At 40.3% G+C, this 18,470-nt stretch overlaps 1 protein-coding gene across 1 annotated transcript in view; it reads right to left on the bottom strand.

Annotated features, from left to right (window-relative positions):
* Window positions 1-7,765, bottom strand: part of CAPN13 (calpain 13) — a 45,744-nt gene extending 37,979 nt beyond the window's left edge. Inside the window, 3 exon segments of the mRNA XM_081797300.1 lie at window positions 5,127-5,142; window positions 7,550-7,588; window positions 7,590-7,765. Coding sequence (XP_081653426.1) covers window positions 5,127-5,142; window positions 7,550-7,588; window positions 7,590-7,748 — 214 coding nt within the window. The 5' untranslated portion in view covers window positions 7,749-7,765.
* Window positions 7,766-18,470: the final 10,705 nt, after the last annotated feature.

The following is an 18,470-nucleotide window of genomic DNA, read 5'->3' as shown; positions in this document are numbered from 1 at the left end:
TTTCCCTTTTTATCTATTATATTGTCTTCCAGGTCGCTTATTCTCTCTTCTGTCTCAGTTACCCTAGCTGTTAGATTATCTAGATTGGATTGGATCTCATTGATAGCATTTTTAAGTTCTGCCAATTCACCTTTCATTTCTGCCCTTAGAGACTCTATGTTGCCATTAATTGATATCTCCATTCTAGCCATTGTCTTCACAATTGCTAGCCTGAATTCCATCTCTGACATCTTGGTTATATCTGCATCCATTTGTAAATCTGCAGCATAAGTCATAATCTCTGAGTCTTTTCTATTTTGGGGGCTCCTCCTCCTAGTCATTCTGTTGATGGGTGTTTGAGGGAATGTATAGAGTCCAAATTATTGACTAGAACCCACGCAAGATGCACCTGTTTTCTTGGGACCTTAGGGTTGCTGGCCTCTTGTTTTCCCAGCCTGTCTTCTGCGGGAGGGGTCTGCCGCACTGTTACTCAGGCAACCGTGTTCGGGCGGAGTTGCCCTGTGCCCCTGTGGCGGGGGATGGGCTCAGTGGGAATCATTTTTGGGGGCTTTTGTTCTCTGGCGGCTTTCCCTGGCAGCTTTCCGCGTCTCTTCCGCAAGTCAGAGCAGAAGAGACTGTTTCCAACCCTCTGCCTCAGAGCAGAGAGACCGCAGTCTGTACTTCAGTGAGCTCTCCAGGCCACACTGTCTCCGTTTCTGTCCGTGCTGCTATAAACTGCAGCGTCCTGGGTTGTGCACCCCTCTGCAGCACTCCCAGTCCTGCCTCCAGGTTGGGGCACGTCTCTGCCCTTTGTGCTTCTAAAACCGCCAGCCACACCCAGATCGTGCGCGCCCAACCCCGCTGCTCCAGGTTTCCACCCGGGGGGCTGCAGTTCACAGGCGCGACCCCGCCACTCCGGGTTTCTGCCCTGGGGGCTTCCCTAAAGTCCTTTTCCCGCTGCTACTGGTCTGCGAGTCTGTGCCCCGTCCGCAGCGTGCAAGGCTGTTTCTCACCGGTGGTGTAGGATCCCCATGGCCAGACACCCTCCCGCTGCCATTTATCCTCTGATATCTGCCCGCAGAATCACAGCTCCCTGCTTCGTACCTCAAAACCAACTGCCTGTGATGCTCTGTTTGTAGAGATCCAGATCTTCTTACATCTCAGGCTGGTTTTGTGGGTGCTCAGAGTGGTCTGGTAGGTATCCAGCTCAATTCCAGGGACCAGTTGAAATAGGGTTCCCTACTCCTCCCGATGCTAGATGATCTAACAAGAGCAGAGGTAGGGGTGCCTGCGTGGCTCAGTGGGTTGAGCATCCGACTTTGGCTCAGGTCGTGATCCCGGGATCCTGGCATGGAACCCCTCGTCAGGCTCCCTGCTCAACGAGGAGTCTGTTTGTCCCTCTCCCTCTGCCCCAGCCCTGCTCATGTTCTCACTTTCTCTCTCAAATGAATAAATTTTTTTTTTTTTAAAGAGAAGTAGGAAGAGATGGAAATTATACCCAGAAACATTTTAGTCTGCTGGGCTGACTTGCTGAGAGAATAGGTAAAGATGAATGGATAAAGAAGATGTGATACATATATATGATGGAATATTACTCAGCCATCAAAAAGAATGAAATCTTGCCATCTGCAACAATATGCATGGATCTAGAGAGTATTATGCTAAGCAAAATAAGTCAGTCAGAGAAAAAAAAGGGGCCAAAAAAAAAGAGAGAAGCAAACCAAGAGACAGACTCTTAACTATAGAGAACAGACTGATGGTCACCAGAGGGCAGGTGGGGGGATGGGTGAAACAGGTGATGAGGATGAAGAAGGGCACATGCTGTGATGAGCACCACAGGGTGTTGTCTGGAAGTGTTGAGTCATTAAATTGTACACCTGAAGCTAATATTACACTGTGTTAACTAGCTGGAATTTAAATTCAAACCAAAAAAAAAAAAAAAGAGATGGCCATGCTCTGCAGGTGTCACCAGGTGGGACGAGCACACCAGGGCAGTGAAGTGTGACAAGACTGGCAAAGAGCAGTCTCCACCCTGAGTGTGACTCAGAATCAGCTGGGACCTTCGCAGACAGGCAGACTGCTGGGTGCCTCCTCCCACAACCTGGATTTAGTGGATTAGCTGGAGGTGGCATTCAGGATTTACACGGCAACACCGAGGATTCTGAGGCCCCGCCACGGCAAGGGGGCAGGTTCAGGGAAGCTGAGCAATTTGTCCCAGACTCCACAGGAATGGGCTGTGAAGCCGGAAATGTGGCTCTATAGTGCCTAGCTCTTCCCCGCTGACCACACCAGCACTGTGGGCTTCTCTGGATCAGTGTTTTCTGATTCTGTGAGGTGGGCTCTTCAGGGGCTCTGAAACATCATTCATACAGAAAGCAGTTGTAATGGTTAATTTTATGACTTGACTGGATCATGGGGTCCCCAGATACGCAGCTAAACATTATTTCTAAGTGTGTCTGTGTTTCTAGATGAGATTAGCATTTATTTGAATCGGAATTTAGTAAAGCAGATTACGATCCCCAGCAAGTGAGGACCACCCAATCTGCTGGGGACCTGAACAAAACAAAGGGTAGAGGAAGGGAGAATTTGCCCCTTCTCTGCCTGACTGCAAGCTGGGACTTTAGTCTTCTCCTGCCCTTGGACTGGGAATGACACCATCAGCCCCCAGTCAGACTAAACTACACCACTGGCTTGACTGGGTCTCAAGCTTGCAGATGGCAGATGCGTGGGACTTCTCAGTCCTCATAATCACGTGAGTCAATTCCTCACAGTAAAAACATCAACAGGCTAAATCTATGTATTTCTTATTGGTTATATCCTATCAGATACATAGATATATAATAGATGCATACACACACACACACACACACACATATATCTTATTATTTGTTTCTTTGGAGAACCCTAATACAGAAGCCATCAGCAATAGTCCTACAAGTAATCTTAGCAACTTCTGCATTGAGAAGCCCTTTCTCAAGGCAAACGTTTGGGGCAATCTGTATATTAGGTATATCAGAAGCACATGTAAGGCAAGAACCCCTGGAATCTTAGAAAATACTAGCTTAATTGGTACCAAACCAGACACTCTCCTGCAATCATCCCTGGAGGTGTCTCTTCCAATGCAACATGACTTTGTATATTTTGGAGTGATTATTGCATTCATCAAAGGCTGTTAATGCACAGTTCCAGATGGTGTGCTGCCTCTTGGATGAGGGAACACCAGGTTTAGCATCTTGGCATTCAGACACAGGCTGAATATATCTTTCAGAGGGTAGCCAGAGTTCAGGCTGGGCCAGGTGGCAGTGTCACTCCCTTTCTATTTTTGCTAGAGAGCTTTGTTTTATTGGCATCAAAGTTCTTTGGCTCAGTGGCATTTGGCCTGGCATGATCACTTTGTCACCTTCTGTTACCTGTTGCCTTCGTAAACTACACGTATATGTCCATTTTGTTAACCCCTTCCTTTTCTGAAGAACCCATTTTGGTCCCAAGGTGAATCATTTCTAGTGAATGATCCTTTTAGAAACTCCACTCTGGCTACTTAAAAGATGAAAAGTTGTTACCTGGGGAGGCAATACTTCATTTTGGGATGGCCACAGGCCAGAATCCACAATGGAGTTGGGTTTGGAGCTCCAAGCACCCATCAGAGAACATGTTGTGGGCCCACAGCTCATTCTTCAGTTGAGAAGTGAAATGTTTTTCACGAGAGAATGGGGGCAAAAATGAAACTGCAACCTCTCAATCTGATGTATCTTGGTGACTCTGCTATGAAGATCTGTATCTATAATTCTGTGGTGTCAGCCACAAGTCATATGTGACTACTTTAAATTAGATTAAAACTTCAATCCCTCAGTTGCACTAGCCACATTCTAAGTACCCAATAGCCACATATAACTAGTGGCTACTGTACTGAACGATACCAAAAGACTCTTTCTGCCATCATGGAAATTCTATTGGACAGTGCTCATCTTTTGAATAAGGATAATAATATTATCTACCTCACAGGACTATTATGGGAATTAAATGAAATGTCATATGTAAAGTGCTTAGATTAATACTTAATGCATGCACATACTTGATAAATGGGATTTATTATTATTTATGAAATTAAAATTCTAAAAGTCACTCTAACATCAACTTTCATTCAGGGAAATAACAAATAGATACTCCATGTACAAGTCTAATTCTCAGCATTGTCTCTTGCTGACATGGGAGGTTGCAGGCAGTGCTGAGGCTGATGAGGAGTTGGGTCCCATCAGTGCCATTTGCTCAGTGCAGGGTCACAGGTTGTTCCAGAACCTGATTGCCTGCCAATGGGGAGAGTGTGAGGGGTGGGTTGGAAATTTATTAAACAAAGAGAAGCCGAATGAAGCAGGATATGAAGGAGCTTCTATTTCAAAGTTCAAGCAGCAAAATGGATTATATTGACTGTTGGAGGGAGGGAGGGACGGAAGGAGAGACAGAAAGTCCGAGAGACAGAGAAAGAGAGGGAGAGGACGTTATGGGACATTAAACAACTTTTTTGCACCAGGCATAGAAAACTGAGTCTAGTTTTATGCTCCTGACTCTTGGGCTATTAGTGAATCTACCAAGCCCAAGTGAGTACTCAAGGTAGAATCATATCCATGATGGTTTAGCAACTGCCTAGAGGATGGAGGGTCCCCAACGTCTGGAAAAGCCTAGGATGTGAAGATGGCCTCAGAAACCTTGGTGCCACCTCAGCCATTATATAGTTGAACTTTAAGGAGTGCCAGCCGGACCTCTAGACAGTGACTGGGCAAGCTTTAGATTGGGAGGCAACCTTCTGCAACTAGTGACAGGCAGCAGAACATGAGAAGAAAGTCACTCTCCACACTCCCTGCCAGGCTCCCCTAGACCTTCAAATGGTTTCATCCGACCTATATTTCTCCCCTAAAAGTGTTTGTTGAAATTAGTTGAGGGCTGAAACTGACTTGACTGTGAAAGCCTGAGGGATCCAAAAGGACAGTCCCTGAGTCTGCTACCCTATGCCATCCCTCCCAAATTGAATGTAGTAACAATAGCTAGTGTTTAGTAAGTGTTTACAATGTGCTAGACACTCTTCTGAGTATTGTCTTTATTTAGTCCTTAAAATAATCATGTGAAGTATACATAGAATATTTCGTTTTTACCCTCATTCTTTTTCACCTAAAAAATGGAAAGAAGGACACAACATAGACATTGATTCCTGGTTACCCAGACAAGCTAGGAGTCTATTGGTGCACAAAACATTTGTGGCAAATAGGAGCCCAGAACACAACATGAGCTTATGATGAGGCCCAACAGAAGACAGGGTAGTGTGGTGATAGGAGGACAGGTCTTGGAGACAGAGTCCAGGGCTTAAATCTCAGCTGTACCACTTCGGGCATGTAACTTAAGTCTGTTTCTATTTCACATCTGTAAAATGGGGTTAATAACAGTACCTCCTTATAGCATTACTATGAGGATTCAATGAGTCAAAGCCCCTAAAGCCAGGCCTGCCATACAGTCAGCAGTATGTAAGTATTGGCTTTTACAACTAGGATTGAGCCACACTGGCCATGGCTCTTCCTCCAAGGCTCTTTTCAGGAACAACTATAAGCTTTGGCAGTTGAGGATGTCACCATGTTGAAAGGGTGAATTCACTGGCCTTGTCTACCATCCTACTTGTTAAACAAGTCGACCTACAGATTCTCAATTGCACATATGGAGCTTGAAATCTATGTCAAGGACCTGTAGATAGAGTCATTCCTTCATCCATTCACACACTTATTCATTCATTCAAATCCTAACAGAGTCCTACTGGGCACACAATCCCATGTGAAGAAAAGTGCAGCGTGTGGAGTCAGGAATCTTAGTTTAAATCCCAGGTCCTTCCCTCACTAACTGCCACCTTATGCAAGTTGCATCACCTATCTAAATCTGTGTTCTTCTTAATATAACTGGGAAAGAACAAAAGAGACAAAGTAAGAGAAGACACATGGAAAACTCAGGAAAATACAAATGTAAATGTTGTAAGGGACATGAAGACATTTGTCTCAGCTTTTGGCTGAGAAGAAGAATGGGAGTAAGACATATCTGCCTCTGTCCACTCCTGTTTCAGGTTCCCGGCAGGATTCTGTGGAAGTCATCTCATATCTATTTGCCTCAGTTTCTCCTTGCCCCCGAAATACAAAATTTGAGATGCTGCTAGAATCAGATAATAAGACACTCTCAACCCTTCCTCTGAAACCCTTCCATTTCAGCATAGAAATGTTATAAATTCTTTAACACTATAAATATGGTCTCACATCTATTACTCAGCACCTTGGGGGAAAAAAAACACTTTCTAAAAGAATCTCAGCTCCTAAAAATAACAAAGGGAAAAAATATAACCCTTCCAAACTTTAAATAGTGTTCTCTGTTCTGCTCTCTGTAGGAGAAGAAAGCCAGAAGAGAATTGTTGCTGGGGACTTAATACCTCTGCCTGGTGAGATGGACTCTAGAAGCCTTGTGTACCACCATCTGATCGTGAGCCCTAGCTGATCCCCACTCAGCCTCCCTACAAATCTGTCCCAGGGTAGGGCAAGACTTGGCACCTCCAGAGTTCAATGTCTTGTTGTATACGTCATCAGAAAATGCCCTTTCTGTATAACCTAACCTGGGTTTATTGAAAGTAGAGTGCTTGGCATTTAATCAGTGCTTGGTAACACTTGCTGATATTGTAATTATTAGCTTTTTAGACATTATATTATTTTCTCTTGTTCTAGGCTCTGCTGGCTGCTTTTGGAAGCAAGAACAGGAGAGTTGGTCATTAGGGCCCCCGGAGTGGTCCTCACCTGGGTTCTTTCCATCAGTAGTAGCCCTGATGAGATTATAAGAATGTTAAGTGGGCTGAGAAATTTTTCTTGGGGATTCATGCCCTGGAGTGACTATAGTTTAGAAAAATCAACAGGGCTTATCTCACCACGAGGTTGAGTTAGTGGCTATCTGCTGTAGTATTGGAGGAGGGGGTTTTGAATGTTGCCCTGAAATATCTCCCTAATTTTACAGCTAATGTCTGAAATTCTTTTATAAATGATCAAGCCTTTGCAAGACTGAAAATACAAGTATAAATGAGAGAGGTGAGGCAATTGTTTAAATTTATCCTATTGTATAAGTGACTGACGTGATATCTTCCCTTTGAATGAATTCCAACAGGGAAAAAGAAAGAAGAAGGACAGTGATAAGGAAGAGAATAAGGAGTGATGGAGACAGATGGGCTCAATTATGGAGATGAGACCAACTACTACAATCTTCAAACCCATGGTTTCCCATTTTTCAGATGAGAACATGAGGCATGCAATCTAGTGATGTGCTCAGTGATAGAAATGGGTTAGGACATAGGGGTCCTGGTTCCTGGTACAGGGTCCTTCCATCCCACTAAGGGTAGGTACAACACTGTAGCTGAGGGACCAGATAAATCTTTCTCCTTCCCACTTGGTTTGGGCCATCCTTGAAAGCCAGGGCACGGGCCCATTCTTGTTTCAGTTGAGGCACCATGGCAGGCAGCTAGGAGGGCCCTGGAGCTGGGTGTGTTCCTGAGGGGCCCACTCACCTTTGGCCGCATCCACCTCAGGCTGGAGAGGTTTTTTTCCCTGGAGCAGCTTCAGACCTACGGAAGAAGTCTCTGCAGGGAATGTCTCATCCTCAAATGGTAGGCTTCTGCTTAGGCAACAATCCTGCAAGGAGTTAAAGTCCTGGCTGTTGAATTTGATGACAGGGGTCTTGTCTAGAGGCTCCTGGTTGTATGCCATGACTCTCCTTAGAAGATGTCTAAGGCCTTTTCTTTCTGGTAAGAAAAAGAGGTATTTTTAGGGATAAACTGTCAAGTCCTTTGCATCATTAGATGTGAGCCTTGGAAGGGCACTCAGATGTTCCCCACCCCCTTTTATAAGTGACGGTACTGAGACCCAAAACACTTCTGTCCCCAGTGACACAGCCAGTTGGTGGGTGAGCCCAGACTAGAATTCAAGCATTTCTTCTCCAGTTCAATTTTCAATCTGCTGTACCAAAGAGCTACTCAGTATGCTATTATGTACATGAGAGACTATGGGGGGTATTTGTACATTAATGAACATTTATTGAGGGCTGACCTCTGCCAGGCACTTTTCTGAATGCTGGCAATTCAAAGATAAATACAACATGATCTTTGTCCCTTAGGGGCTCATTATCAAGTGGGAAAGATAGATAAGACATTTCAACAACTTGCTATCATTCAACAGAAACTGTCTGATTAAAAATGTGTACAAAACCCTGTGAATATAAAGAGGAGGAGCTATGAACTGCCAGGGAAAGTCTGAGATGACTCTCCCACAGACAGTGACATTTGAATGGGGCCCTGAAGGAAGAAGACTATGCCAGGTGGAGAACTGGTGGGTGTATATGTATAAATTATTCTCTCTCTATATAAATTTGTTCAGGTTCCCTGAGTAGCAAGTGTGTGGAGGCCCAGGAGTTGGATTGGAAAGGTCATGGGTGTTAGAGAGAATTGGGGGGCAGTCTGGCGGGGTCAGTGGGGTAGGGGTTGGGGATAGGCAATGTTGGCAGAGATGGCCAGGAAAGTAGATTGGAAAGTGGGACTGTGACATGCTTTTTGCCCTGCAAGCACCACAGGGCCATTGAAGAGGTAGGTCATGATCAGATCTGTGTAAAGGATTGTGGAGTGAGTTGGAGGCCACATGGAGGGAATGGGTAGGGACTGAGACAGGGAGGAGGTTAGGATGCTGCTACACGTGTTCATGGTAGAGATAGTGTTAGACCATTAGTAGTGAAAATGATGGAAAACAGATCCTAGTGTCATTTTATAGGTAGAACCAATAGGATTCCATGATGAATCGAATATGGGGGCAGGGAAAGGAGATGGGGGGCAGGGAAAGGAGGTGTGGGGCAGGAAAAAGAAAAGGTAGTATAGTGAACAATCAAAGAGTTTTAATATTTGCTTTCTGCTCTCACCACCTTCATACTGGTTCCACAATATGGAGTAGTATTCAAGCCTGTGAACCCCCTTCTCCATCTGTACAGATGAATGATACCAACCTCATAGAGTTTGTTGTGGTATTAAATGAGAAGAATGGCTGGCATACAGTGGGCACTCAGTAAAAGTTGGCATCCTAATTTCCCTGAAGAGATGTGAAGGGAGTCTGGGATTTCTTGTTCAGGAAGCCATAAGGATATAACTGATGCCATTACCAAAATGTGTATCACATCCTCCATCCCTCCATCTGTGAGGGGAGCTGACTTGCATCTGAATCCTGAATCCACACTTACTGACTGTGGGACTTGAAAAGCTTCCTTAGCCCTTAAAGTAGTACATTTCAAGCTTCTTTGACTAGGGCACGGAAGACCCCAAGGTCCATAGGTCCTATCCATTCCCACTTTACAGTGAAAAAGGAATCAGCTGACGATAAAGAACTGAAGAGGGACATAAATGAACAACTCATGAAGAACGAATATGAGCTTACAATCGGGATCTTGGATCATACAAAAAAACATGCAAACTTAAAATAACTTAGCAATGTTCTTACAGTTAACATATAATAATAGTATGTTTTGAATTAGTTAGATAACACAAATTCACAGGCAGAATATCATCTATAAAGTGTCACTGTACACACATATTTGGAGGGAATTACACACACAAATGTCTAGCAAATGAGGTAAAAATAATTTATATTTGAACTATTATGTTGGACCGTATAAGACTGTCATTTTCAAAAATTATTGAATATAGTCCATTTCATATGGCTTCACCTAAGGTAAAAATGTTTGAATGTAGGCCATTTGGTTTAACCCAATATGTTATATGCATTTCTTCAATCTAGTTCTTGGAAAATAACAGTGAAAATATGTCAAGCCATTTGGTTTAACCCAATATATTACGTGCATTTCTTCAATCTAAGAGGAGAGCCCACAACAAATTATATAGAAAGCTGAAATAACAGTGAGGTATCATTCAAGAGCAAGAAAACAGTAATAGAAATTGATTGCCAACTCAGGACCAAGGCAATGACACCTGATAATGGAGAGCTGTGAAAATCATGGGCCTCCCAACTCCGCACATGCTCGTCGACAGTGGAACCAGTACTCACATTGCCAAACCACCCACCTTGCAGCAATATATTGAATCAGAGTGTGTGATAAACTCCAGTAATGAGCTAATTTTAGTTTAGGAAAACCAAACAGTAGTTACTCTTAATAACACAATTATAGGATGTAAGAGGGAGTCTCTGTGTAGAAGTGAGTCTGAAGAATTTGGCTTGACTTTTCCATCAGATTCTTGCAAAGGCCTTACTTCCCTTTGGGAGTCAGTTCCCAGGCCATCTGCAGGGCCCTCACTGCTCACCACCGGGTAGTGGACAGTTAGGAATCCCCGTATAAGACTCGCTTTCCTCATTTGTGAAATGACGACAATAATGCGCGTGTTGTAGAACTGTTTTAAGACTCAGATGAATCCATGCTTGTCAAGTATTTAGCACTGTGACTGGTACACAGAAAGTGGTCAATAAATAATGGTTATTAGCAGTATTATCATTTTGATTATGAAAGGACTGTGCAGAAAGCCCTACACCTTCTGAGATGAGGACTTGTTCTTATGAATGACAGCTAGTCTCAGAAGGGCCTGCAGGGGTGAGGGGTAGGTGTGAGACATCACGTCCATGTCCTCAGTTCTGCTACTGCTCTGCACTCGCTAATTGAGAACCCAGGAAGGAAAGACTCTGGGGGACAGGTGGCAGGTCTGGGTGTCTGTTGGTGGAGGAGGTGGTCCGCTGTTCTGGGAGAGAAGAGAATCTTGATGGGAAAAAAAGGCAGGCAGGAAGGGGAGGGAGCCTCCCCACTCTATGCATACACCTCACACCTACCAGATTCACCCTGTTGCCTACTGGATTGCTTATAGCTTTGCCAGGAAACAGCCTGTAGACTCACTTTCTCAAGCAGGAAGTGTCTACAGAACTCGACATTTCACTTTTGTGTGCAGCAGAAAAGGCCAACCAACTCTCCTATCTGTCCTTTTAGGGAGGGCTTTTTGGCTTATTTTTCTGTCTTGCTTCACTGTGAAAGGTAAACAAAGGCAAGAGAAGACTCAACTGCCTAGGTAAAAAAAAAAAAAAGAGAGAGCAAGATGGAAGATCTTCCTGATATTCAGGATAAAAAGCTGTCTTACGACTGGGATATCTCTTGAGTCTACAAGAAAAATGGCACAAGAGGACCTAGAAAAATGGCAAAAAGAGTTTATGTAAAGCTTCTAATGTGAGAGACTGTGTGAGCTAATGCATCAAGCCTCAGAACTAGAATGAGAAGTAGGCAAGAGATGCAGTTGGTGGTTGTAAAACCTGTTCTGCTCCCTGCAATGTCTATAAAGTAAGCTTGATTCAGTCCTTCCTTCTGTCCTCTGCTGAGTTGGGTGACTGTCTTAGTCTGTTCAACCCACAACAAAATACCATACAGTGGGGGCTTATGCAACAGACGTGTATCTCTCCTCACCATTCTGGAGGTTGCAAATCCAAGATCAGGATGCCAGTATGGTCAGGTTCTGGTGAGGACTCTCTTTCTGCCTTATAGACAACTACTGTTTTGATGTGTCCTCCCATGGTAGGGAGAGAGGGGGGGAAGGAGAGAAAGAAAGAGAGAGAGAGAGAGAGAGCTCTTTCTCTTCTTATAAGGCCACAGTCCTGTTGGGTTAGGTCTTTAGGGCTTTACTCTTATGACCTTATTTGACCTTAGTCACCTCCTTTCTGGGCCTTATCTCCTGAAACAGTCACAGTGGGGGTTAGGGCTTCAAAATATGAATTTGGGGGGGAACACAATTCAGTCCATAGCAATGACTAACCCCATACTGTCCCAACAACTTGTCTAGCCCTGGGTGCATATTTTAGGCAGTGTGCAATCAAAAAGGAATGGGCAACTAATGAATCATTGAACACTACAACAAAAACTTATGACATGCTATGTGCTGGCTAACTGAACATAATAAAAAAATAAAAATTAAAAAAAATATGGATGAAAACCTAAAAAAAAAAAAAAAGAAATGAGGGCATATCAATTAGGACTTCAGGGATTAGATGAAGGAGGTCAGTAAACACAAGTTAAAATGACCCAACAGTGCTGAGTATGTAAACATCATTGAAATTTATGGAAAGATGATGAGGGCTCCTGAATGGCAGAAAAGTCTTAGATACTTAAATGCTACTATCTTTGGTCTGTTAGCACCCAGTGCCAGAGCACATAGTATATATACTATAAAATTCTTACAAGTGTTGGTGGGATGAATGCCTCAAATCAGCTCTTTTCAAGTATGTTCTGTGGAGCAGAAGCCTCCATAAATAACAGATTATGAGGTCAAATGGTTTGGAAAATATTTTATATCAAATAGTCCTTATGGAGATTCACAAGAGCTTCCAAGAAGTCCTCAATAAAAAAAACGTAAATAAGTTTGCTTTCAGGGTTTCACACTTATATAACCAGCAAGTCTTTTTATTGAAAAATTCTTATTAACATATGGGAAAGATGCACAGAAGTTAAATGACTCTAGGAAAAAAAAAAAAGAAAAGCCCCAAAGTTAAATGACTTAAGAAGATCCCAACTCAAGTCCTCATTCTGCCCCTTATTAGCCACATGATCCTGAGAAAGTTTTCTAAGCACTTAGCACCTCACAGAAAGTGCACTTGAATGTATAGTCTGAACTTAATCAGATTGAGTCCTGTTTTTTTTTTTTTTTAAATCAATGCTCTCCAGAGGATTATAATAGAACACAGATTCTACATAACAAAACACTCACTTTGCCCAGGATATAATCACAAACTACTCAAAATTAAAGAATGATGATACTATGATCTATTCTCAAGAGAAAACACAATTGACAGGTGGCCCCTTTGCAATGATCTAGATGTAGAAATAATCTGAAAAAAATTTTAAAGCAGCTATTATAAGATAAAGAGAACACACTTGAAATGAATGAGAGGATAGTCTCAATGGAGAAATGGGAGTTATAAAAAAGAAACAAATGGTAACTTTAGAGTTGCAAAATACAAAATTTAAAACAAAATTTCACTGGATAGGCTTAAGAGCAGAGTGAAGATGACAGAGGAAAGAATAAGACAGTATCCAACTGAAAAGAAAAGAGCCTTAGGTGGATATGTGATACAATACCAAAAGGTGTGACTTATGTGTAGTTGCAGGCCCAGGAAGAGAAGATCAAGATATTAGAGCAGAAAAAGTATTTGTAGAAATCGAAAACTTGGTGACAAATTTATGAATTCAAGAAGCTTGAAAAGTCAAGAAAATAATGTCAAGAAAACCATGACTGGCACATCATAATCAAGCTGTTGAAAACCAGAGATAAAGAAAAAAATCTTGAAAGAAGCTAGAGAAAATGAAACGTGAAATCAAAGGGAACAATGATGCAAAGGACTACAGATTTGTTACCAGAAGCCATGGAGGACAGAAAAGAGTGGAATAATTTTAAAATTGCTGAAAGTGGAGCACCTACTCTAGGTTCAGTTGGCTGGGTGTCAACTCTTGCTTTCAGCTCAGGTCATGATCTCAGGGCAGTCTGCTTGAGGATTCTCTCTCTCCCTCTCTCTCTGCCTCTCCCCAACTTGTGCTCACTCTAAAATGAATAAACCTTTAAAAAAAAAATAAAATTGCTGAAAGAAGGACATGTCAAACCAGAATTCTGTATCCAGTGAAAATGTATTTCAGGAATAATAGTGAAATAAAGATATTTCAGATGAACAAAAACTAAGGGAATTCATCAACCAAAGACATGCTTCAGAAGAAATGATAAAGGAAGTTCTTCAATTTGAAAGGCAATAATAACAGGGAAAACTGAATTTGCAGGAATGGTATACAGTAAATATATGAGTAAATATGTAAGACTAGTTTTTTCCTCTTAAATTCTTTAAAATGCACATATGTGTTTAAAGCAAAAATTTTTGTCTGCAGAGGTTTCAAAGTATGCAGATATAATTCATATGACAACTATAACATAAGCAACAGTAGAAGGGAATTAAAGGGGGCTAGATGGCTGCAACTGTTCTGTATTTTACATTAAGTGGTACAATAGAATTAGGAAGATTGAGTATGTGAACTATAATCCCTAGACAACCACTAACAAAACGATAAAAAGAGATACAGCCCAAAAGACAATAGAGAAGTTAAAATGGGATACTAAAACATATTCAAGTAATCAAAAGAAGTCAATAAAGGGGAAACAGTGGATAAACATACAAAAAATAGACATATATCCAACTATATCAATAATTATATGTTAACTTTAATTAAAAGGCAGAGATTTACAAAGGAGATAAAGTAGCAAAACTCAACTATATGCTGCCCATAAGAGACACTCTAAATAAAGGCACAGATAACTCAAAAATAAATGGATAAAAAGAAATGTGCCATACAAACAGTAAGCATAAGAAGGCTGGGGTGGATATTAGTACATTGATCAAATAGACTTCATAACAAATGGTATTGCCAGGGATAAAGTGGGGCATTTAATATTGGTAATTTATCAGGAAGAAAAAAATCATTAATGTGTAGGCACCTAAAAATAGAAACAGAAAATATGTGAACCAAAACTTAACAGAATTAAAGTGAAAAATAAACAATCCCACAATTATAGTAGGAGATTTTAGCACTCATGTTTCAGCAATTTCTAGGCCAATTAGACAAAATTTTTAAAAATCAGTGAAAACATAAAAGATCTGGAGGACACTATCAATCACTTTGATGTAATTGGTAGATGTACTGCACTATATCTAAAAACTGCAGAGTATACATTCTTTTCAAATATATGAGATATAGTCACCAAAACAGACAACACACGGGGCCATAAAACCATGTATTTCCAAGGACTGAATCACACAGAACATTCTCTAACAACAACAAAATTAAAATTAGAAGGTAGTACCTATAAGATGGTTAGGAAACTGCCAAATACCTGGAATTAAACACACTTCTAAATAATTCATGAGTCCAAGATGATATCATGAGGGAAATAAGAAAACCCAACACAAGTAGAAGGAAGTAAATGATACAGACAAGAGAAGAAAATCATAACAGAGAAAAACAGTAGAGAAAATTAGCCAACCAAAAACTACTCCTTTGGGAACATCAACAAAACAGACAAATCCAGAATCGAGTAATTCAAGGACAAAACAGTGTGAACACAAATCACCAATATCATCAGTGATGAAGGGTTTATCACCACAAACCCTATAAATATTAAAGTGCTCATAAGAGGCTACTATGAAGAAACTAATGTCAAAAAATTTGCTATGACACGAAATGGACGACTTTCTTGAAAAATACAATGTATCAAAGTTGACACTAGAAACAGAAAATCTGAATAACCCTGTATCTAATCAAGGAATTGAATTTGTTAGTAAAATCTTTCCCCAAAAGAAACCCCCAGACCCAGGGGGTTTCACTGGTGAATTCTCTTACTCTTTCTAGGTCAAAATAGACCCAATCTTGCACAAACTTCTTCAGAAATTGGAAGAGAAGGGAAACACTGCTGAACTTATTGTATCAGTTCAACATAACACTAACAACAAAGTCTCATGAAAGAATCTACACCACAGAAAAAAAATTATGGATCACTATCCCTCATGAACAGAGACAGCAAAGATCCTTCACAAAATTTCAGCAAATCAAATTCAACAATGTAAAAAAGAAGAGAAAGAATAGTACATCAAGGTCAAGTGGGATTTATTTCAGGAATGTAAGGTTGGTTTAACACTTAAAAAAAATCATCAGTGTAATTAACCATATTAAAAAGATTTTTAAGAAGCCAATAATTAAATTAAACCTATTTTGACAAAATCCAATGTATATTTATGGTAAAAACTCTCAAAGGAGAGTTACCTAGAAAAAGTAAGTAACATTCTCAAACTAATGAAGGGCATCTATAAAAGAAATCTACAGCTAAAATAATCCTTAGTGATGGAAGAGCATTTTTCCCTCTTATGATCATAGTTAAGGCAAGAATGCCCATTGTCACCTTTTTTTTTTTTTTTTAGTGTTACCACTTTTATTTAACATTGTACTGGCGGTCCTAGACAGCTCAATAAGAAAAAATTTCTAGAATTATTTTATATATTTATATTTAGCAAGATACAAGGTTAATATAAAAAATCAGTTATATTATTATATACTAGCAGCAAACAATAGGAAAACAATAGCATTCTATTAAAAATACTTGGGAAAAATATCTAACTAAAGACATCCAAGCTCCCTACAGCAAAAACTACAAATCATTGCTAAGAAAAATTAAAGAAGACCTAAATTAATTGGAAGGCTCTATATTGCCAAGATGGAAATTCTCTCCAAATGAATCTATAGATTCAATACAATTCCAACAGAAATTGTAGAATGCCTTTTTGTTTTTAAAGAAATTGATAAGCTTATTCTAAAATTTACACTCAAATACAAGGGACCTAGAATAACCAAAGTTTTTTTTTTTAAAAAAGATGATGTTGGGGTGCCTGGGTGGCTCAGTTGGTTAAGCATCTGACTCTTGATCTTGGCTAAGGTCTTGATCTCATCGTAATGGGTTCAAGCCCTGCATTGGGCTCCATGCTGGGTGTGGAGCCTACTTAAAAAAAAAAAAAAAAATAGAAAATGTTGGAGGACTTAGCTAACCCGACTTCAATTGGCAAAAAGATACACAATTAGATCAATGTGCAGAGAGGAGAATCCAGAAATAGACCACAACATAAATCATCAATTTTTGACAAAGTTTCCAAGGTGATTCAATGGAGATACAAACACCTTTCAAAAAACAATGCTGGATCAATTCCATATGGAAAAAGCTACAAAACAAACAAAAAAACATGGACCTTTACTTCATAACATAAACAGAAATCAAGTCAAATGATTACAAATCTAAAAATAAAATTATAACACTTTTAGAAGAAAATACTTGCGCAGAGGAAGACATAGGACAAATGTTTGCAAACTTAGGGGTAGGAAAATGTGTCTTGACAGGATGCAAAAATATAAGCCTTACAAGAAAAAAAAATGGATCAATTAGACTTCATCCAAAACATGAAAAACACCATTAAGAAAACAAAAATGCAAATCACAGACCAGGAGAAAATATGTGTAACACAAAAATCAGGGAAATGACTTGTGTCCAGAATACATAAAGAACTCTTTTAAATCAATAAGAGAAAAAGAACCCATTAAAAACCATCAAAAGATATGAACACTTCACCAGAAAACAAAAACAGCCAATTACCAACATGAAAAAATGCTTTACATCTTAAGTCACCAGTGAAATGCAAATTATTACTACAATAAGATAATCACCACACCCTTTAGAAAGGCTAAAATTTTAAATGCTGACCATACTAAGTGTTGATAGGGAGATGGAACAATGGAAACTTTCATCTGGTATATTGGTGTGTATGTGAAGTGGTAGGACCACTGAGTAGAATTTCTGGGTTTAGTCTATGCATATTTTCAACTTCACTAAATATATCAGATTATTTTCCAACGTTGTACCAATTTATAATCTCACCAGCAATGCTCTATCTTCTCACTAGCACTTCGTATTGGCAAGCATCTTTTTTGTACCCATCTGGTGGGAGTAAAATGCCAACTCCTTGCAGTCTTAATTTACATTTCCCTGATTACTGGTAAGATTGAATATCTTTCAATATGTTTGTCATTTGTAGTCCCTCTTGTGTGAAATGAATATCCATATCTTATGCCCATTTGTCTACTGTGTTGTCTTTTCTTATTGATTTGTAGGAATTCTTTATTTACTCTGGATAGTCATCTTTTCTTGGTCATATGTGTTGCAAATATCTTCTAGTTGGTGGCTTATCTTTTTACTTCCTTGACAGATATTATACTCTTCCTTGACAGATATTGTTTACTTTATACAAATAGAAATGTGTTATGACTATTCGCTTGGAAGTTTAATTTTTATAAATTGAGCCAAATGTTAATTTTTTTAAAATTTTATTATGTTATGTTAATCACCATACATTAGTTTTTGATGTAGTGTTCCATGATTCATTGTTTGCATATAACACCCAGTGCTCCATTCAATAAGTGCCCTCTTTAATACCCATCACCAGGCTAACCCATCCCCCCCCAGAACCCTCAGTTTTTTTTTCTCAAGAGTCCATTGTCTCTCATGGTTCGTCTCCCCCTCTGATTTCCCCCCACCTTCATTCAAATGTTAATTCTTTTGGGAACTTAATATAAGAAACTTTGGGAGAGATTCTCTTTTTAAAACTGGAAGTTGAAAATAGGGCTACCATATGATCCAGCAATTGCACTACTGGGTATTTACCCCAAAGATACAAAAGTAGGGATCCGAAGGGGTACATGCACCCCGATGTTTATAGCAGCAATGTCCACAATAGCCAAACTGTGGAAAGAGCCAAGATGTCCATCGACAGATGACTGGATAAAGAAGATGTGGTATATATATACAATGGAATATTATGCAGCCATCAAAA

This window comes from Leptonychotes weddellii, chromosome 10 (genome assembly GCF_054177405.1).
Source record: "Leptonychotes weddellii isolate Sample4059 chromosome 10, ASM5417740v2, whole genome shotgun sequence".
In the NCBI taxonomy this organism is placed as follows: Eukaryota; Metazoa; Chordata; class Mammalia; order Carnivora; family Phocidae; genus Leptonychotes; species Leptonychotes weddellii.
Note: the sequence above shows the minus strand (reverse complement) of the source record. Positions and strands in the feature narration are given on the sequence as shown.